A 17,552-nucleotide genomic window follows, 5' to 3' on the forward strand; every position below is an offset into this window, starting at 1 on the left:
TCACTGTTCACATATAAATGGATGTACGTATAAAAAGGCCTAAAGCTACACAAAACCTGCAAAATCATTCATAAAAATAAAGAAAACAAACATGCTGATGTGCAGTCACCATATAGTTTTATGACCCTAAACTTCAGCAATGAAACACAGATTAGTACTAATAATTAACACATATCAATCAATTTGTTTGAATATGTTTTGCATATGTAAAACTGATAATTATTACCTTTTTCTGAGCGAAACTAAACTCTTCTCAGACTCATATTGATAAGATCAGGACTATTGCTTACACTTTTTATATATTTAAGGGATCATCCAGTTTAACAAAGAGCATAAAAGTGACTCTATCGCCTGCAAACCAGGAGCTGCAGAAAAGCAGCTCAGCAGAGACAACGTAAAGAAGGAACTAAAAATAGCTGAGTCGACCTCCATGAAGCTGACATCATGTAAATATCATCAGCCCCTGGGACGAGGGGGGGGTTAGCAGGAGAAACTACTGTACAGGTCAGAGCACTGCAGTGTGCACTCAGAGGCAGATGATTTATTCATGTTATACATTAATCCAGCTGTACATGTACAAACATTGAAAACTAAATAGAAAAAAAAGAAAAATTACAGCTGTACAGCATTTCATAGTTTATAAGAAACAATAATACTGCCAGTTAAAGAAATTGCTTACTTCTGGGGGAACCACACATGAGATAGGAAAATAAAATATACACAACATTAAAATTTGGACTAATTATGTCAAATTTTAACTTAATAAAATTGTGACTTGCATCTTATAATTCAGAACTTAATAGGGAACTTTAGTCAAAACAACATCCAGTGTTTGTGACTAAAGCAGAGTTAAGTGCACACAGAGCTGAGATGTTAATGATGCACGTTTACAAGAATAAATAGATTTATTCAGCACAGAACTAAATCACTGTTTCCACGATAATGTCTATAAATGTCTTTTGTGTGTGAGCAAAACATTTTTCTCTGCTCATGTCCCACTGTGGTCTCAGGAATGTGTGTGTGTGTGTGTGTGTCTGTGTGTGTTTGCAACCTGTCTTGTTGCTCAGACTGAAGCGTGCGCTCTTGTCACTGATACCGCAGACGTTCCTGACGGAGGCGATGCAGGTGTAGTCGGCGTAATCCTGAGGACGAAGATTTTTCAACTTCAAGATTTTCGTCTCACCCTGAAACACGCACACACACACACACACACATCTGTCTTCTTACACCTGTGAGGACATGTACTCACTCCACATATTCTTTTGTTCAATCTCTTTTCACTTCTGCCCTCGACTTGCTTTTTGCTTCAGTCTCTGCTTAATCTTCAAGTGTGTTGTATCATGATCTGGGTCTGACATGATATATAAATAGATGGAACTAATGAAAAACTAAATCTTTGTGTTTTTTTGTTCTCCTACACAATAAAATATTTTGACCATTTTGGCCCAGTTTGTGCATGAATGTATTTTATATCTGTATGACCAATCTTTTAAAAGATGATGTTGGTGAAATTGGCACAGTTTTAAAAAACTCTAAACTTCATTAACTTTTGTTTCTTTTTAAGCTCCAGTCTGATTTCTTCCTCCTCCTCATTCCTCTCTTCCTCTTCACCTCGCTGCCTAATCTCTCTCGTCTCCCCTGGCAGCCCTGTCGCTGCCTCTCTCCTCACAATCAGATGAGATGAGATTAGATGACATTTAAATGGGATGTTTGTGCAAAAATGACAAAGAGTTTTTTCTTCCATGGGGAAGGAAATGATAAGCTCCTCATTAGGAACCATGAGGGGTGATGATAGAGCGAGAGGGGGAGGGTTACAAGTTCTCGAGCTGGGTGCTGAAGGCATTACAGTCGACAGCGTTCAAATGTGGCATGAATGTTATCTGTGCTGTGGTATTACACAGCCCGCTAACTGGCCGCCTGATTGGCCGGCTTCCCTGAGCTCCAAATTAAATCTAAACCACAGCCAAAAGAAAAAGACAAATCTAGAATCTCTATCTGCGGTTTTTAATCCACAGGGGGTTTGAACTACAGCTCAGGTCCTTCACACAGAAGATTTACTGAGGAGGAGGAAGAAAGAGGAGGCTGAATTTCTGTGCTGTAAGAAATTCTGCATTAAATTATCCACGTTAAATACACAACGTACTTCTCTTTTATGTAGTTTTATACCTTAAATAACGAGCCACTACACACATTCTGCAACTTTGTGGTTTTGTTTGTGGACACTTTGTGTCTGTATTATTCCTTTTTTGAGTTTAAGGAAATCTGATGACTAGATAATATTGAAATAGTGAGAATTCTCATGAGTTCACAATTGTTCGAGCCCAGGTGTAGTTACGGTGCATTGTTCTTTCATTTGTGTCTCTTTATTGTGGTTTTGAGTGTCTTTGCGATGAGTGGAAGGACTTTCCAATAGTAAATAGTTCAAACAGAGACTCTGATTCAGTCCACTGGGTCCACTGACCCTTTAGATACCATGAACCTTTGCCCAGCCAGTGTTTTTTTGTCCATCCAATTCCTATTCTGTTCATATCCACATTGCTATTTCTTTTTGTGAAATATGTTTGAATTAATAGGGGTAAAAAAAGCACATTAAAACCAAACTGATCATCTATCCATCCATCCTCCTCTTCCTCAGCTGGTTTGTGAAGGTCAAAATATCACTGAGAAGACAGATTTAAATGAGTTTTTGAAAATCACATAAAGCATCTAAAGATAATATTAACACAAAAGGAAGTAAACCGATGCTGTACAAACCCACCAGGGTCTAGTCATGTATCAGAAGTTGAAATTGGACAAAAATTGAACAGTTCTGGCCACAGTTGATTGAACACGGCCCATAGAAAACCAACACACTGAGATTTCTCATAGGAATCACACTGAGATAAAACTGGGCTGAAAAGACTTTTACTCATGAAGCTTTAACACTGACTCCTGGGAGAGAGTCTGAAACTAAACAGAAATTATTATGATTTCAGTGCACAATGGAACATTAATACATGGATAAATTAAACCCATAGGTAAAAAAAAGGTCCCCAAGTTAATCCAGGTTGTACTGGGATTACAAAACTATCAAGGTAAAGTTAATAACTTGTTAAATTAGTTGATGTCTAGTTAATACGAGCTGAAGCACACATGAAAAACATTTGGTTTCCTGGAGCAGAGCGTTGTTCTGGTTTTGATTAATCAGCTGATGAGCAGCCAACGTATGTTCAGTGAGACAGGACACAAGTGACAGCTGAGACTGAGCGTCTGATGACCAGGTTCTCCCACCATCTCCTGACATCAAAATCCTGAAACTTGTGGTGTTATCTCTGGTGTCAAGCTCAGTGCACACAGTGTAGAAACCAACAAGTGAGGAGATTATGGAGATGGAGCAGAGCAGAGTTGTTGGTGACGTCTCTGAAGCACGTGTCTCCACAAACCTGTCTCCAAAAGTTCATGTTCCTACACTACTAAATATGGTTTCTGTGAGTCATCCAATCACAACCACATTGCATTTTGTAATAAAGTCATTTGGACATTTATTGTAAATTGCAACTTATATTAAACAAACCAGATAATGTTCTTTTCCACTAAAGTATCTGATATTTCAGCACAACATCCAGTTTGTGGTTATGTTGTGTACATTCTCACAGCAGGTGGTTTATGTTAGAGACTGTGGTCTGGCCCCAGTCTATGTAAATGACATTTAGAGTTGATTTATGAAGAGGATCCAACAGGAAATTATACATTAAAATGCTGTTAAAATAGGTTTCTACACTGTTCTACATTGTTGTTTTTTTACACTGTGTGCACTAAATTTTAGTATTTTATTTTGTGTGTGAATTGTTTTACCTTAGTTTGTCATTTAGAGCTAATTATATTATTATTATTACTATTACTATTATTATTATCACTTCAACATGTCCGATGGTTTGGTTAAAAGTTGTGAAATGTGTGTGTGTGTTTTCACCGGTGTGAAAAAGGGTTCGTAGATCTCCACCCCAGCATCGGAGCCCTGAGTCAGCAGCTCCCTGCCTCTCCTCCAGGTGAAGTGGACGGGAGGGTTGGAGTTGGCAACGCAGCGGAGAAACACCGTCCTCTCAAAGTAGAACTGCTCTTTTGTCTCCACGACGCTCTGATGTACGGATATTACCGGGTCATCCAAGTCTGGGAGGAGGGGGTCAGTGTCAGAGGGAAGTAGGGAAAGGAAAGGCGGAGAAGTATGAGAGAGGAAAGACGAAGAGATGAAAAGGATGAGGAAGGAGGGAGAGGACAAAGAAGTGGATGAGGAGAAAATCAAATTAATCCATTACACATCCATCCACTTTCAGCTGTTTACAAGAACACAAACCGAACTTTGCTAAAATTAATAGAAATAAACAGAACCACAAATCATTTTATATTTTTATATATATTTATATTTTATAATGAGTTTGTTCTGGACTCTGTGTGACAGGTTATTATTATCTTCAGCGAGATCAGATCCGTACAAACTGTTCATACACAGGGAACATGTTGGACTGAAACCTTAAAATTAGTCCTCTAACAACAAATGTCCAGTGGAGCTGAATATACTCAGGTAAGGGAAAAATGTAATTTTAAAATAAATGTAATTTAAGGCAAGTCATTAATTACACGCAGCTTTGCGTTTCCACCCTGTGCTTCATAAACAGAAACAGAACAAAAAAACATGAAGCTTTGTTTCCTCCTGCAGTGTCTGAATTTCCCGTTCATATTTGCCAAACAGTGGGTCAGTTTTTCTGTGGTGAGGATAATTACTGCAGAGCCAGAGGCCTTTTAATAGGCTGGAGACACGCTGCGCTCCCTTATCAGCTGACTGCAGTTGACCAATCGGGATCCACCACGTTAATGGGTTTGGTTATAAAGCCGCTATCGGCAGAGAGTCTAATGGCCACTAATCCACTTCACGCAGAGCCACGTCAAACTTCAACCTGCACACAAACTCATCGAGCTCAAAAAACAGACGCTGCAATTAAACAAAAAGGACAACCCCACCACCACCTGCTGGGAGCTCCAATAATGCACTCGCTGCAGGTCAGGGTGGGACAGGGGTCGGGATTTATCCTGTTTCCTCCTGCAGTTTCGCAGAGGAAACATTGTGTAAAAGCCTGCGTGCCTGAAGGAAGCACTATGCCACGATGCGTTCAGGTACCACTTAAATCCCTGAAATCCCAGTAAAACCATCCTCCAGGATATTATGGCTTTCATACAGCTTTGATGCCGTTTCTGTTACTGTGGAGGAAACTCTTCACTGTACATGAGGGAACTGTGGTTTAAAAACACCAACATGACTTTTCTGCATCCAGAAGCTTTCACTGGGTACTGTGGCAGATCTTCAGCCCACAGAGCTCCAGGGGGAGAGAAACCGCTGCTGCTGCAGGAAAACAGCTCAGTGCTTTCTCTCCACACATGCAGGTCAACAACAATCAGCGACAAATGCCAACAAGCTGTTTGTTGCAAGTGATGAGGAGGTGTTAATACCAGCACCATGAAGTTATTCTTTAATCCACACAGTCCTGGGTCCTCGTTATCAGGCTTCTCAATTTTCTGTCTCCTGATAATTTTAAGTTTATATAAACAAAACCACTCATACGTTTAGTGGGAAATAGAAACTTATTTTTGAACAATTATTATGCAGCAGAGGCACAGTGAGGAGGGTGTGATGGGTACGTGAAAACACTTCCTCCTTATGATCATTTGTCCTGTTGTTAGGTATTGAAAAGCAGTGTGATCGCGTACTTAATGTTTTAATATATTTTAGTGTTTGATGATGGTCGTGGCTAATTGTTCAGTTTGTGCTTGCACAGCTCTTAACAGTGTTTAATGGTTTAGTTATCACATCATTAGAGCTGAAATACTGTAAAATACTGTGATCTACAAAGTGTAAGACTGTTACACAACAGGCCTGAGTTTCACTTTAGGAAACAAAACCGTTTTCTTTAAAGGTGAATAACCAGGGCTGCACAAAGTGCACCTGTACAACACCATGATAGAGAAAACAGTTGTAGGAATACTGGAATGATTCACAATTAACTACTTACATGTACCTGCCCTCTGAACTCACTTTCTGCTTCATGACAGTGGACGCTGCTGTGTTTCATTCAGAGACAGTAGGCTAATGTTAGCAAAGTGTAACGAAGGGTGTATTTGTCTTAATTCACATGTAGCAGGAGTGGGTGGATACAAAGGTCCGGAAGTGGGGATCAATGTTCCAAAAATAATGAATAAAGCTGAACTCATTAGAAAGTCAATTTATACAGATGTTAGAAAAAAGGTAAAAACACATCTGGACATGCTGAAATCTGTTCCCACCACAGAGCTCTGAACTGAGCAGAGAAGCAGAAAATGTGTCTTACAGTAGACTTCGACCCGGATGGAGCGGATGGCGGGGACCCCGTGTCTGTTCTCAGCCTTGCAGTAGTAACGCCCCCCCTGGTGGCGGCTGATGTTTTCTATCCTCAGAGTCTCATTGTGGAGAAAAGAGTCATTCAGACGATCCGAGGCTCCAGCTTTAGTCCAACGAATCTGCAGAACAAGAAAAAGGTTTATCAGTAAAACCACATACTGTACATCTCTAGCACTGATATTTTACTTTCTGAACAATCACATTTTTTATTTCAGGAAATCAACTACTGATTGTCAACCATTAAAACCTATTTTGAAGAATCACCAAATATGATTTGGTAAAACGAAAAAGAAAAAAAAGAAAAACACTTTCAAAATGTGAGAATTGATTTGTGAGTTTCCTCTGTGTATTAGTACTATTGTTGTGGTTTGTTTGACATGGTTAGAAACACTACATGAGCCGGCTCTGTCCATTAACACTCCAACAAACTGTGACATGAATAATCAGAGTTAGAGCTGCCACAGATGAAGAGCTTAAAAAGACAAAAACACTAAAAAAGTTTGACAATAGAGGGTCTCTGACTGACAGACAACATTCACTAATCTGGGTTATACTGTATTTCACTGTTGGAGACATAATGAAGATTCTCTTCTTCTTGGATTAATGGGATTTCATTAAAACCTTCAGGTGAAAGTGTGACCCTGGGCTTTGTGGTTGGGGGTTCTACATTGGATAGATAGAGGCTGATAACCATGAATCTGACACAGTGTAGATACAGTATAAGTCTAATTCAAACATTCCTTCTCTTTCAGCCTGGTTACCACCACCTCCTCAGCAGCAGATGAGGTGGTGGTGTCTCCAACACTTTAAACTAAAACAGTCAAGTTATGTTCACAAATTAAACTATGAGCTGAAACTCAATATAGATCTTTAGCATTATCAAATCTGATGTTCAACAACTAATGAACCAAACAAACTAAGAAAATGCAAAGTTTGTGCTGATGAGTGAACTTATTTTTCTGCAGTTACACAGAGTCGGGGCTGAGAGCCTGACTTTAGATGGAAACTGAGTCAATGCCAGACTGTATTAGCTGCTGTACATCAACTCCACTGTGTGTGTTAGTACATTTGTGCACTGAGAGGACAGCGTGTCTGGTCCTCGTTCCTTCACAGGCCTTTAGGGGGGGTCGGACTTAGTTTCAGGGCTCCGGTTAGAATCAGGTTTAGGTTCTGGATGAGGGGCTAGGCTCACATGTTATATGTGAAGATTAGGGTCATGGGATGTGAAGTCTTATGGCACCAAGAGTCCTCACAGCTATAGGAAGACATGTTCCAGCCTTTCAGACAGCTTTGTCCTCATCCAGCATCTGTTGGTCAGTTCCCATCCATCCCTCTCCTCCTCCATCATCATCTCCCCATTAGTCTCTCATCTTTGTCCTCTTTGTCCTTCGTCCCTCCATCTCTGTCTCTTCTCTTGGGCTGCAGCTGCTAATTATTCTCAGTAACAGATGATAACCTGACGATAGACTCAGTGGAACAGTGGAAAACATCAACCGTAACGTAGTACAAAGCGTTAAATGTTCTTCAGACCAACAGTCCATCATTTTTTCTAATGTGAGATGAACAAAGCAACAGATGTTTCCAGATATTATTTACGTAGTGACCAAAGTGATTTGGGGGATGGGGGGATAAAACCAAATGAAAAGTGGTTAAAATAAGAGGTTTTAACCCCAACAAAGACTTTACACTGTAGGAGCTTTGAACAAAACTTGAACAAAATGTAGAGCATTACAGATGTTGTCAACAACACAACAGATGTTATGGATGGTTACACACTGTTGACAGTAAAACGCTGTGTTTTGTCATTTAAAATATGCATATAAATGTTATGGAGGAGTTACTGAGAGTCACTCTGAGGTATTAATGTTCAGAGATTGTTACTGTTGTCAGACAGTTATTGATTATAGACAGCTAATGCTATTAATTGCTGGCAATGTTAAAAAGTGGCTGTTGCAGTTGCAAAATGGCAGATGTGAACAGATGTGAACAGATGTGAACAGATGTATTTTGCATTGACCAAAAAGAACACAATCATTTTAAAGTCACACACAAAAAAACAATGTCACTGTTCGCTATTGTTTAACCTTCTGTACATGAAACAGAAACTAACTTTTCTATGTTTAGTTCACCCTTCAGAAAACAATCAGCTCTTCGTTATAACACGTTGCAGGGCTGATTCATGTACATGTAAATAAATATGTATAAATGTACATCTGCTGTTTTCTTCTCAGCTCATACAGTTCATTGTGTTCCTTTCTTGCTGAAACTAAATCAGCAGATTGTCTACTCACATTCAATTTCTATCCCACCTGCTCTGTCTCCGGTGCAGACAAATGTTTAATGGCCTCATAGTAAAAAAATACGATTAAGGAGGTAAAAATTGTGTACTAGCACAGATCATACTCTGAACAATGTCCAACACAAAGTGACAATAATTATTACAATAACACAACAATGGTTTTTTCAGTGTGGTGGGGACACTATGCTTTGTAGTAATGTTATTGCAGTGGTGTAAAGCTGATGTGAAAGCTCTCATACACTCAATTTACACTCAGCTCCAATTCACTAACCCTAAAGAGACGTCAGTGACGACAGACCAACCAGCACCAGTACCCATCACTCCTCAGATGCCGGTTGTTGCCAGTTGTTCCTATACTCTTATAGCACTGAACAGCTCGTCTGAAAACTCTGGACTGTGGATCTCCAGTCAACACAAGGAAGTGATCCAGAGCCTTAGTTTATTAACTGGATTACAGTTGCTTTTACTTTAGTGTTTTTTCTGAAACTTGAAACTTTTCCTGGAACCTACATGTAAGACACCAAACAACACTTTACAGCCAAAGCCTGAAATATATCCTCATATCTGAGTCCAAGTTTAAAATCACACCACATTAAATGCAAGAGTGTGAAGAGTTCATGCAAAACAAGACTGTCAGCATCAACGGGATAAAATATGCTAAACTGAGCTTAAACTGCATTAGGTTTTCCTCATGACAGCTTCTCAGGCCCGTACTCTTCCACTGTTTAATCTGACCTGAAAAGTAAAGCTTAGAGCACAGTCTAACTAGACTTAACTTGGAAAATAGAATTTTTTTCCCCACTAACCTCCTACCTGACAATTCCTGAGCCACTGAGCTGACAACATAATATAAACACAAACATCACCTTGATAAACTGTTGCATTAGAGTGACCCCTTCCTATTACACTGGAGTGTGCACAGTTCTGTTTCATGACACAAAATTCCACAGCAGCTCTCAGCGTCTCATCACACTTTTACACCGACATCACTGGTGACAGAGAACACAGGTGTCTTGGTGTTATTTACTACTATTACTAATTCCTACAGTTGGAATCAAAGAGAAATATGCAGAAGTGGACAAGCTAGATTAAATTTTCTTAACACTATGGTGTCAATTAACGACTTCATAATCAATTATTGACACAAAGGCTGGACTCAAACCGGGTGTTTCAGAGCACCTGAACCCTCCCAAATTTTTATATTAACACACTGTTAATGATGTGAGATAACAATCAGTGCGTTTGTGATTTTAAGTTGTGTCTGTGATATTATAGTGGGTTTTTACCTCGTGCAGAGAGAGGAAAAGAAGGGGGAGCTCAAAGGTGTTAAAGAAGAAGAAGAAGAAAAAGAAGAAGAGAGGGATGAAAGGAAAATGCAGAGGATGCTGAGCTCTGCAGTGACGCAGAGAGAAAAAAAAAGAGTGTGGATTCAGACTGTGCCAGTAGCTGCTCTATTTATAGATTCAGCAGACTGACAGAGAGATGATGGAGAGGAGAAGAGGTGTGCAGAGAGACACTGTATACAGCAGCCACAGCCTCACTTTAACAAATGCATGATTATTGATTATTATCTGTCCTGTAATTAGGTGGTGATATCATCACATAAACACAAACAGCTGAAGGTTATATGTATAACAATAACCAGTTTCCTACTCATGAATATTGTTTAGACATGATCAGAAATACAGAGGTCACACTATAGTTTGACATAATGTGTTAAGACATTGGGGCATACTGTCCACAAGCTTGTTGATGTTGTCAATAGGCAGGACAGCCCACCCCTCAGTCAGATTCAAAGCTCATTCCTGTAGACTCGAGGAATATTGTAACTCTCACGAAGGGCTTGGCCTAAGGCATCCCAGGCATGCTAGATGGGCTTCATATCAGGCATAGCAAGCAGGCCATGGCATCTCCTGCACCCCTTCCCCATCAAGACAGTCCGTCCCTGCAGCTGCCCTATGTGCCTTTGCATTGTCGTCTTGTAGCCTAAAGTTTTTCCCATAGAACCTTTCCCACATGTGGGAGGCAATGGTTCTCCAGGACGTAATCATAATCTTTGTCTTCCATCATTATGCTCAAGGATAACGCGGCTCTCATCGATAAAGACAACATGTTGCCAGTGCCCAAGCTGTAATCTGTAAGTGCGCAGTAAGTTTGGTAACTTGCTGTATAGGGACCATCAGAAGTGAGTCATGGCCAGAGATCAGAGAGATTGTAGACCTGAGTGGACCACTCTGTAGCTGAGAGTTTTGAACATGGTGAAGCCAGTGCAGAGATCTGAACAGTGGTGTGATGTGTTCTTTTTGGCTGATCGTAAATTAGATGTTTGGCTGCATTTTGGATCATCTGGAGGGTTTGATTGTGCTGCAGGTAGCTCCGTCAGCAGGACATTTTAAGTTTCTGCACCATGAGTTGGGTTGCATATCTAGGAAAGTAGAGTCTGATGTTTCTTAGGTTGTAGAGGGGAGAACCGCGGCTGAGAGGAACCTCTGAACCTCTGTCTTGTATAGGTTGAGTTAAAGAGGTCCCTCTTTCAACCAAACAGCGATAACAAAAAGATTGACAGAAATGCTTGGTGAGAGAGTGGAATCATCCAGTGGAGAGAACAGGAAGAGCTGTGTGTCATCTGCATAGCAGTGAAAGGAAAAGCTGTGTGGGTGGATAAGAGATAAGTTTTTAATACATTTGATAAAGGTTAATGACAGCAAAAGACAAAAAGTTTATTTCCACAGCATGTTGCTCTCTTCATACATCAACTGTATCTTTCTAGCACTTCTTTTCCTGATTTCTTTTCATCCGTCTCTCCTCTTCATCACTCAGACAGCGCCGGCTCTTCAGGTCCTCCAGGGTTTCCTCTCTTTCTCTATGTGATTGCTCTCATTTAGAAAACACAGAGGCGTTGAAGCAGTGCAGCTCAGCGGGAGCCGCCAGGGATGATGGGTGTGTTTATTACTGTGCTCTGCAGAGTCAACAGGGAGCAAGTCTGTGTGATCAAATGTAAACTTCACGCTTGTTCACGGATTCATTCAATAATCATTTATTCATCATTGTTCCTGTGTCATTCATTCATCCTCTTAACAGCTGAAAACACCATTTGATTCATGTTTCTGTTTTCATGCTGTGATGATATAAAATGCAGAATTGAGTCTGAAACTGCTGCTGTTTTATCTGACAATACAGGCCAGTACAGTCCGTGTGGCCAGTCGGGTTAACTGAAAGTACTAATATAAACTAGTAAAATTACTGATACACATCAGAAAGGAAAAAAAGCTGATTAAACTAGTTGAACACACCTGTACCAGTGTACCTAGTATAACTACTGTTCCCAGTATACCCACAGTATTTCCAGTGTTCCCAGTGTACCTGTGGTCGGGGGTGTCCTGTGAACAGACACTGCAGCTCCAGAGTGGCCCCCTCTCTGATGGTGAACACACTCTCAGTGTGGCGCTCCTCCTCTACGTTACAGGCCTGACCTGAGTGTATAATCTGCGCTGTAGGTGGCGCTGTGGACGACACACACACACACAGAGTTAACAGCGTGTTAGTTCTAAACATACACTGGTTTCCAGTTAGACAATGCAGCAGACAGAGAAGAAGACTTTTTTTTCTTAAATCCACTGTGTGATGAGGTTATACAGGTGGAGGCAGGTGGAGCAGGAGTACATGGATAATTACATCTAATCAATATGAACAACAACACGGAATCAACACACAGACACACACAGGACCCAACCACACCACTGTTTTAACGTTTTGGACTTCACACATGCTCAGGTTCTCTCCCTTTATTGGTGAAAGAGTGTGGTTTCTTCTTCCACCTCCATCACTGGAATCAGGACAAATGAGAAAATAAAAGCCTCTATTTCCTGTGTGGTTGCTTTAACATTTCTATTGTCTTTGAAGCTTTATCATCAGAACAAACAACTGTCACATTCCCCAGTGTTAACCTTGATCAATCTTCAGAGAAGGAGCTGTTTTATCACTTCCACTCCTCAGATCAATTATCAATTATTTCCTGCGTATAATCAACCAAGCAGGGAAGAAAAGCTTACACTTTCTTACACTCCTCTTATTGTGGGCATAATAGAAATGCCACTGAGTTAAAACCATGTTTCTTGCTGAAATCACATCTTTATTAGAAAGTTTTGGACTAACATTACTCTTATACTGTACATGTTGCTTATTAGTGGTTTGTATTAGCTGTAAACTCGAAGTTATTCAGCCCTGAGTAGCGTTGAATGGTCAGGCTCCATCATATATAGAAGACCTCATAGCACCATATCATCCCAGTAGACCACTTCGCTCTCAGAATGCAGGCCTACATGTGGTTCCCAGAATTTCCAAAAGTAGAATGGGAGGTAGAGCCTTTAGCTATCAAGCTCCTCTCTTGTGGAACCAGCTCCCAGTTCAGATTCGGGAAGCAGACACCCTCTCTACTTTTAAGTCTAAGCTTAAAACCTTCCTCTTTAATAAAGCATATAGTTAGTTATAGTTATGCTGCCATAGGCTTAGACTGCTGGGGGACCCACCCCCCAATGCACTGAGCTCCTTTCCTCCTCTTGACCATCTCTCCTCTCCTCTCACCCCGCAATTCTCACCACTGTATGTCATTAACTCTGTGTGTTCTCTCCCGTAGTTGTCTTTGTCCTCCTCTGTCCCCCTCTCTCTGTCCCTTTCTGCAGGTGTCCCCCGGCTTTGAAGCTGTGTGTCTTCCAGCGTGCAGCTACTGGTCCTACCAATCTGCCCGATGTTTTGTTATTGCTTTTTGTTGCTCTGTTCTTTTCTCTCTCCCCTTTCCACTCACCCCAACCGGTCGAGGCAGATGGCCGTCCACCCTGAGCCTGGTTCTGCTGGAGGTTTCTTCCGTTAAAGGGAGTTTTTCCTCTCCACTGTTGCCTATGGCTTGCTCCAGGGGGAATTGTTGGGTTCTCTTTATATATCTTTATAATCTTGACTTTATTCTGTAAAGTGCCCTGAGATGACTTTGTTGTGAATTGGCGCTATATAAATAAAGTTGAATTGAATTGAATTGAAAGTCTGCAGGAGTTTTTTCTGTCTATTTCTGTAACATGTACTTTAACATCTGCGTACAGCTCCTCTCCACAGTTTAACAGTTTAACGTTTAAACTTTTTTTTCCTCTCATAGTTTTACAACCTGTGACTTCCTTTGCACATTCTCGTCTTTGTACAAAACAAACTTTCAACCTGCAGCAGCAGCGGCGGTGGCTCTGATCATCCCACTCGCAGCCACCTTGACACACAAGTGATTTCTGACAGAGCAACAGCATTTTTATCTGCAGCACAGAGAAAACTGTCTGACTGAACTATGAGTTGAAAACCTGCGACTGAATGCATCATTAGCTGCAGGATGCTCAGGAACTGACGAGGAGGTGGGTGTGGCCTTTCAGTACCTGAAAACAGAAGCAAAACCTGTCCGCTGAGACTGTGTAATAGTATTTTGGAAATTTTACAGAGTTAAAGTTCGAGATGACAGGAGATGACGTAGGAATAAAAACAGCATAGGTCAGAACTGTTGGCTGAACTCTGGTGAAAAATCAGTCCAGCTGCTTACAACAGTGACAGGAAAAAGTTCAGCATGAAATTAATATTGAATTGACAGTGTTGGGTGGGGCAGACTGCTGCAGGCCTGCACGTGTGGTGTGCTACTCCAAGTTTCCTGCTGCATGTTTGTTTTTACTCTTCTGCCTCCATGTGTCTCACACAGCTCCGACATGTGGGTAATGCATTGTTTTACTCCTGATTATCTATTAACCTCCTCACAAACTCTGGTTCTCTTCTCTGGTTCTCACAGAACCAAAGCCTCGATGCATTACCTGGGCCGCTTTATGAGATCGCACACACAAGCTGAAGATATTGGAAACTTCCTTAGATTAATCTGAAGAAATAACATAGGAAAACATAGGTGGAAAAAAGAAAGGAGGTGAGGTTGAAAAACTGAATAAGTGAGGAAAAATTATTGTAGAAAGGAAGCTAACACAGGTGTGAAGGAGACGGGGAGGAGAAGGAGATCGACGACAGTGTTGTGTCCTACTTTTTCTATTTTTAGATTTTATTTCCTGATGACTCTGCTCGTGTTTCTGCTGATGTCATCAAACACACACACACACACACACACACACACACACACACACACACCTTTCTGTAGTTTTGAGGACACTGACTTGGTCCCAACTAAGTCATCTCTTCAGTTACTAACAGCAATGATGCAGAATACACACACACACAAAGTAAAACTGACAGGACAGGAAGGAGCTAAAGAAGCTCTGTTTTTGCTTAGTTTAATTTTTATATTTCTTTATTTTGGCTGCATTTCCATGTTTAAACACAGTAAATATAAAAATCCCGTGTCAAACAGATCTCAGCAAACGTAAGGTAGAACATTTACTTTCAATGAGCCAGAACAGAACCACAGTAGAATTTCATTCATTATGAAACTAAACGTTCTCATCTTGTCCTCCTTCCTCTCATCCTGTTCTGGCTCAGGTATTTACCATTTTCCCTCTAAAACCAGGTATTAGTCTAATCCCTAAATTCTCTGCAGAGGCTCCAACAACTGATGAATCCGCACCCCTGATCCCTGCAGTGCAGAGTGAAGCATACTAAACACAAAAAGCACACAACCATTCTTACATGCAGGAATTACACCCTCCCACTGTCTATACAATCGCTACTGAACGAGGAATTAGTCAAACCTGGGACAAACAGCTTCGGGTGAAAGGAGCAGGAGGTGAACCGAATTTAAATGTAACACTAGGTTCTTAAAGTTCAGAACAAACACACACACACACACACACACACACACACACACACGAAGCAAACAACTGATGAAATTCTGCCGTTGTATGGAACATTTTTCTCTGTATTCTTAGGAGGTTTATTCTGGACACCTACAGTATAACAGATGATCATAGTCAGGACATGTAAAGTACTTTTACACAGTGGTATTAGTACTTTGGTTTTCCACCACTGCTATTGTTCTTAGGGCTGCAACACTTAATTTCTCTTATTAATTCTTCTGCTGAATATTTTTTTTAATTGAGAGACTGTTAATGAAAGGTCAGAAAAAGCCATAGATGCCAAATCCCAAGGAGCTGTATTCTAACTCATCAGTCCAAAACCCAGAAGATGCCCAGGAGATAAACATAAAGTCCTCATGTCTAATAATCTGAACCAGCTCATGTTTGGATTTTAGGCAGCTATATTTAGAGAGTATTCAGTGAAGCCGTCTAGTTATTTAACACAGCTCATACTGTAGGTGAGAGTGTAAATGCAGCTTCAGACTCATCTGACCCGCAGAAGACAAACAAAATTTGTGGAAATGACCTGTGGGTCTGAGCTGCTCTCTTTAATATTACAACAAACAGAAAAAGTGCACTAACAACCTGCAATAACACACAGACACAAACCTGAGCTGCTCACACACAGATAAAACCACGAGGCAGCTCCGCTTCATCTGAACTGAAACCTCATCTTTCAACAGTTTATATTAGTTTATTACAGTGATCAACAAACAGCCGAGTGTCACATGTTCATAGCAAGTAAAGGTTAACTGAACAATCACAGAAATTGGTCTTGTGTCATTTTGGACTTCCTGTTATTTCAGAAGTGTGACTAAATAACCAACTAACCCTTTACATTTAGTAAAAAATGTTCACCTCAACATATTGGTGCTCTTTAATTGTAGTTTTCTGTCAATGTTTTGTTTTGAATTTGGTCGGGACGGACAGAAGACAAGGATCCAGTTTTCAGTAAAGTCATTATGTTGCTGGATTTATATGCAGCACAGTTAAGTTACTTGATGTTTACTTACTGCTTTATTATTTTACCCTGACTTCACAGCAAAAGCTGCAACAGAATCTTTATAGAAGACCAGGATTTCACGAACTGAATGATTATCGAACAACGACTCAGGAAAATGCTTCAAATGTGCGGCTACAAACCCTAACGATTACTGTAAGGACGAATGCGAGACGTGAGGCTGACGACATGACAAAGGAGCGTTCCTGTCTGTTTCCAAACACACCGGCCTCCTGCAGGGAAAATCAGGGATCAGTTTCCTCCCCTTTAATGCTCTAATCTCTCCATCCCTTTAAATTAGGGAAAGGTTTAACACTGCACACACACAAACACACACACAGATGCCGGGTCAGCCTCAGGCCTGTACAGTAAAGCAGTGAGTCTCTGAGGGCAGCAGGAGCTCAGCCTGATTTAACCACAGTATGTGTGACACAGTGAGTCATCCCGTCAACAGAGTGTGTGTGTGTGCGTGTGTGTGTATGTGTGGCTTCACCAGATTCAGTTCAATTCCAGATTCTTTATTTGTCCCTGAGGGGGTGCACATAAACACCTCACCTACACACATAAACACAGGGTTGAGACCTTTAATGTTCAACAGGATTAAACCTCTGCTATAAACAGTAAACCAGGGGTGTGTGTGGGAACTATCGGAGGTTCCTGATGCGTGTTAATGTCTGTAGGAGTAGCTGAATCTGAAATCTATAACACATGCTCTGTGCATCAGAAAAAATAGTTGCATCAAAAAGATTTGCACAAATAAAGCGAGGAAGGTGACGAAAACAACCTAATCTCTGAAGACGGTATCAAAAAGTTGAAACTGAGCCAGTTTCTCCTGCCAAATGTCCTACTGGATTAACAGTTCCCATACATGTATGCGGAGTCAACATCTGGGGCCAGATGTATAAACCATACAAACCATGTAGAGGCTTTGTATCACATAATTGGTATATATACACACTGCATAGCAGAGTTTCATGGAGGCAACAAGAAAGAAATAAGAAAGAGCTTAAATATAAAAAGATGAAG

The 17,552-nt window shown here is 40.7% G+C and overlaps 1 protein-coding gene across 4 annotated transcripts in view; it reads right to left on the reverse strand.

Annotated features, from left to right (window-relative positions):
* LOC137101381 (MAM domain-containing glycosylphosphatidylinositol anchor protein 2-like) overlaps positions 1-17,552 on the reverse strand; it is a 68,280-nt gene that overhangs the window by 34,794 nt on the left and 15,934 nt on the right. For 3 of the 4 annotated variants that reach the window (XR_010911043.1, XR_010911042.1, XM_067479769.1), the window contains exons 2-5: positions 12,072-12,211; positions 6,360-6,528; positions 3,953-4,149; positions 1,052-1,184 (exon numbers count right to left, since the gene is read on the reverse strand). Coding sequence is in view for 2 of the 4 variants with exons in the window: in XM_067479769.1 (XP_067335870.1) it covers positions 1,052-1,184; positions 3,953-4,149; positions 6,360-6,528; positions 12,072-12,211 (639 nt within the window). In the remaining 2 variants the exon portion in view is untranslated. The remainder of the gene's footprint in view (positions 1-1,051; positions 1,185-3,952; positions 4,150-6,359; positions 6,529-12,071; positions 12,212-17,552) is intronic. The other variant, XM_067479770.1, reaches the window with a different exon arrangement.

The sequence above is a fragment of the Channa argus genome, chromosome 16 (assembly GCF_033026475.1).
Source record: "Channa argus isolate prfri chromosome 16, Channa argus male v1.0, whole genome shotgun sequence".
Lineage (NCBI taxonomy): Eukaryota > Metazoa > Chordata > Actinopteri > Anabantiformes > Channidae > Channa > Channa argus.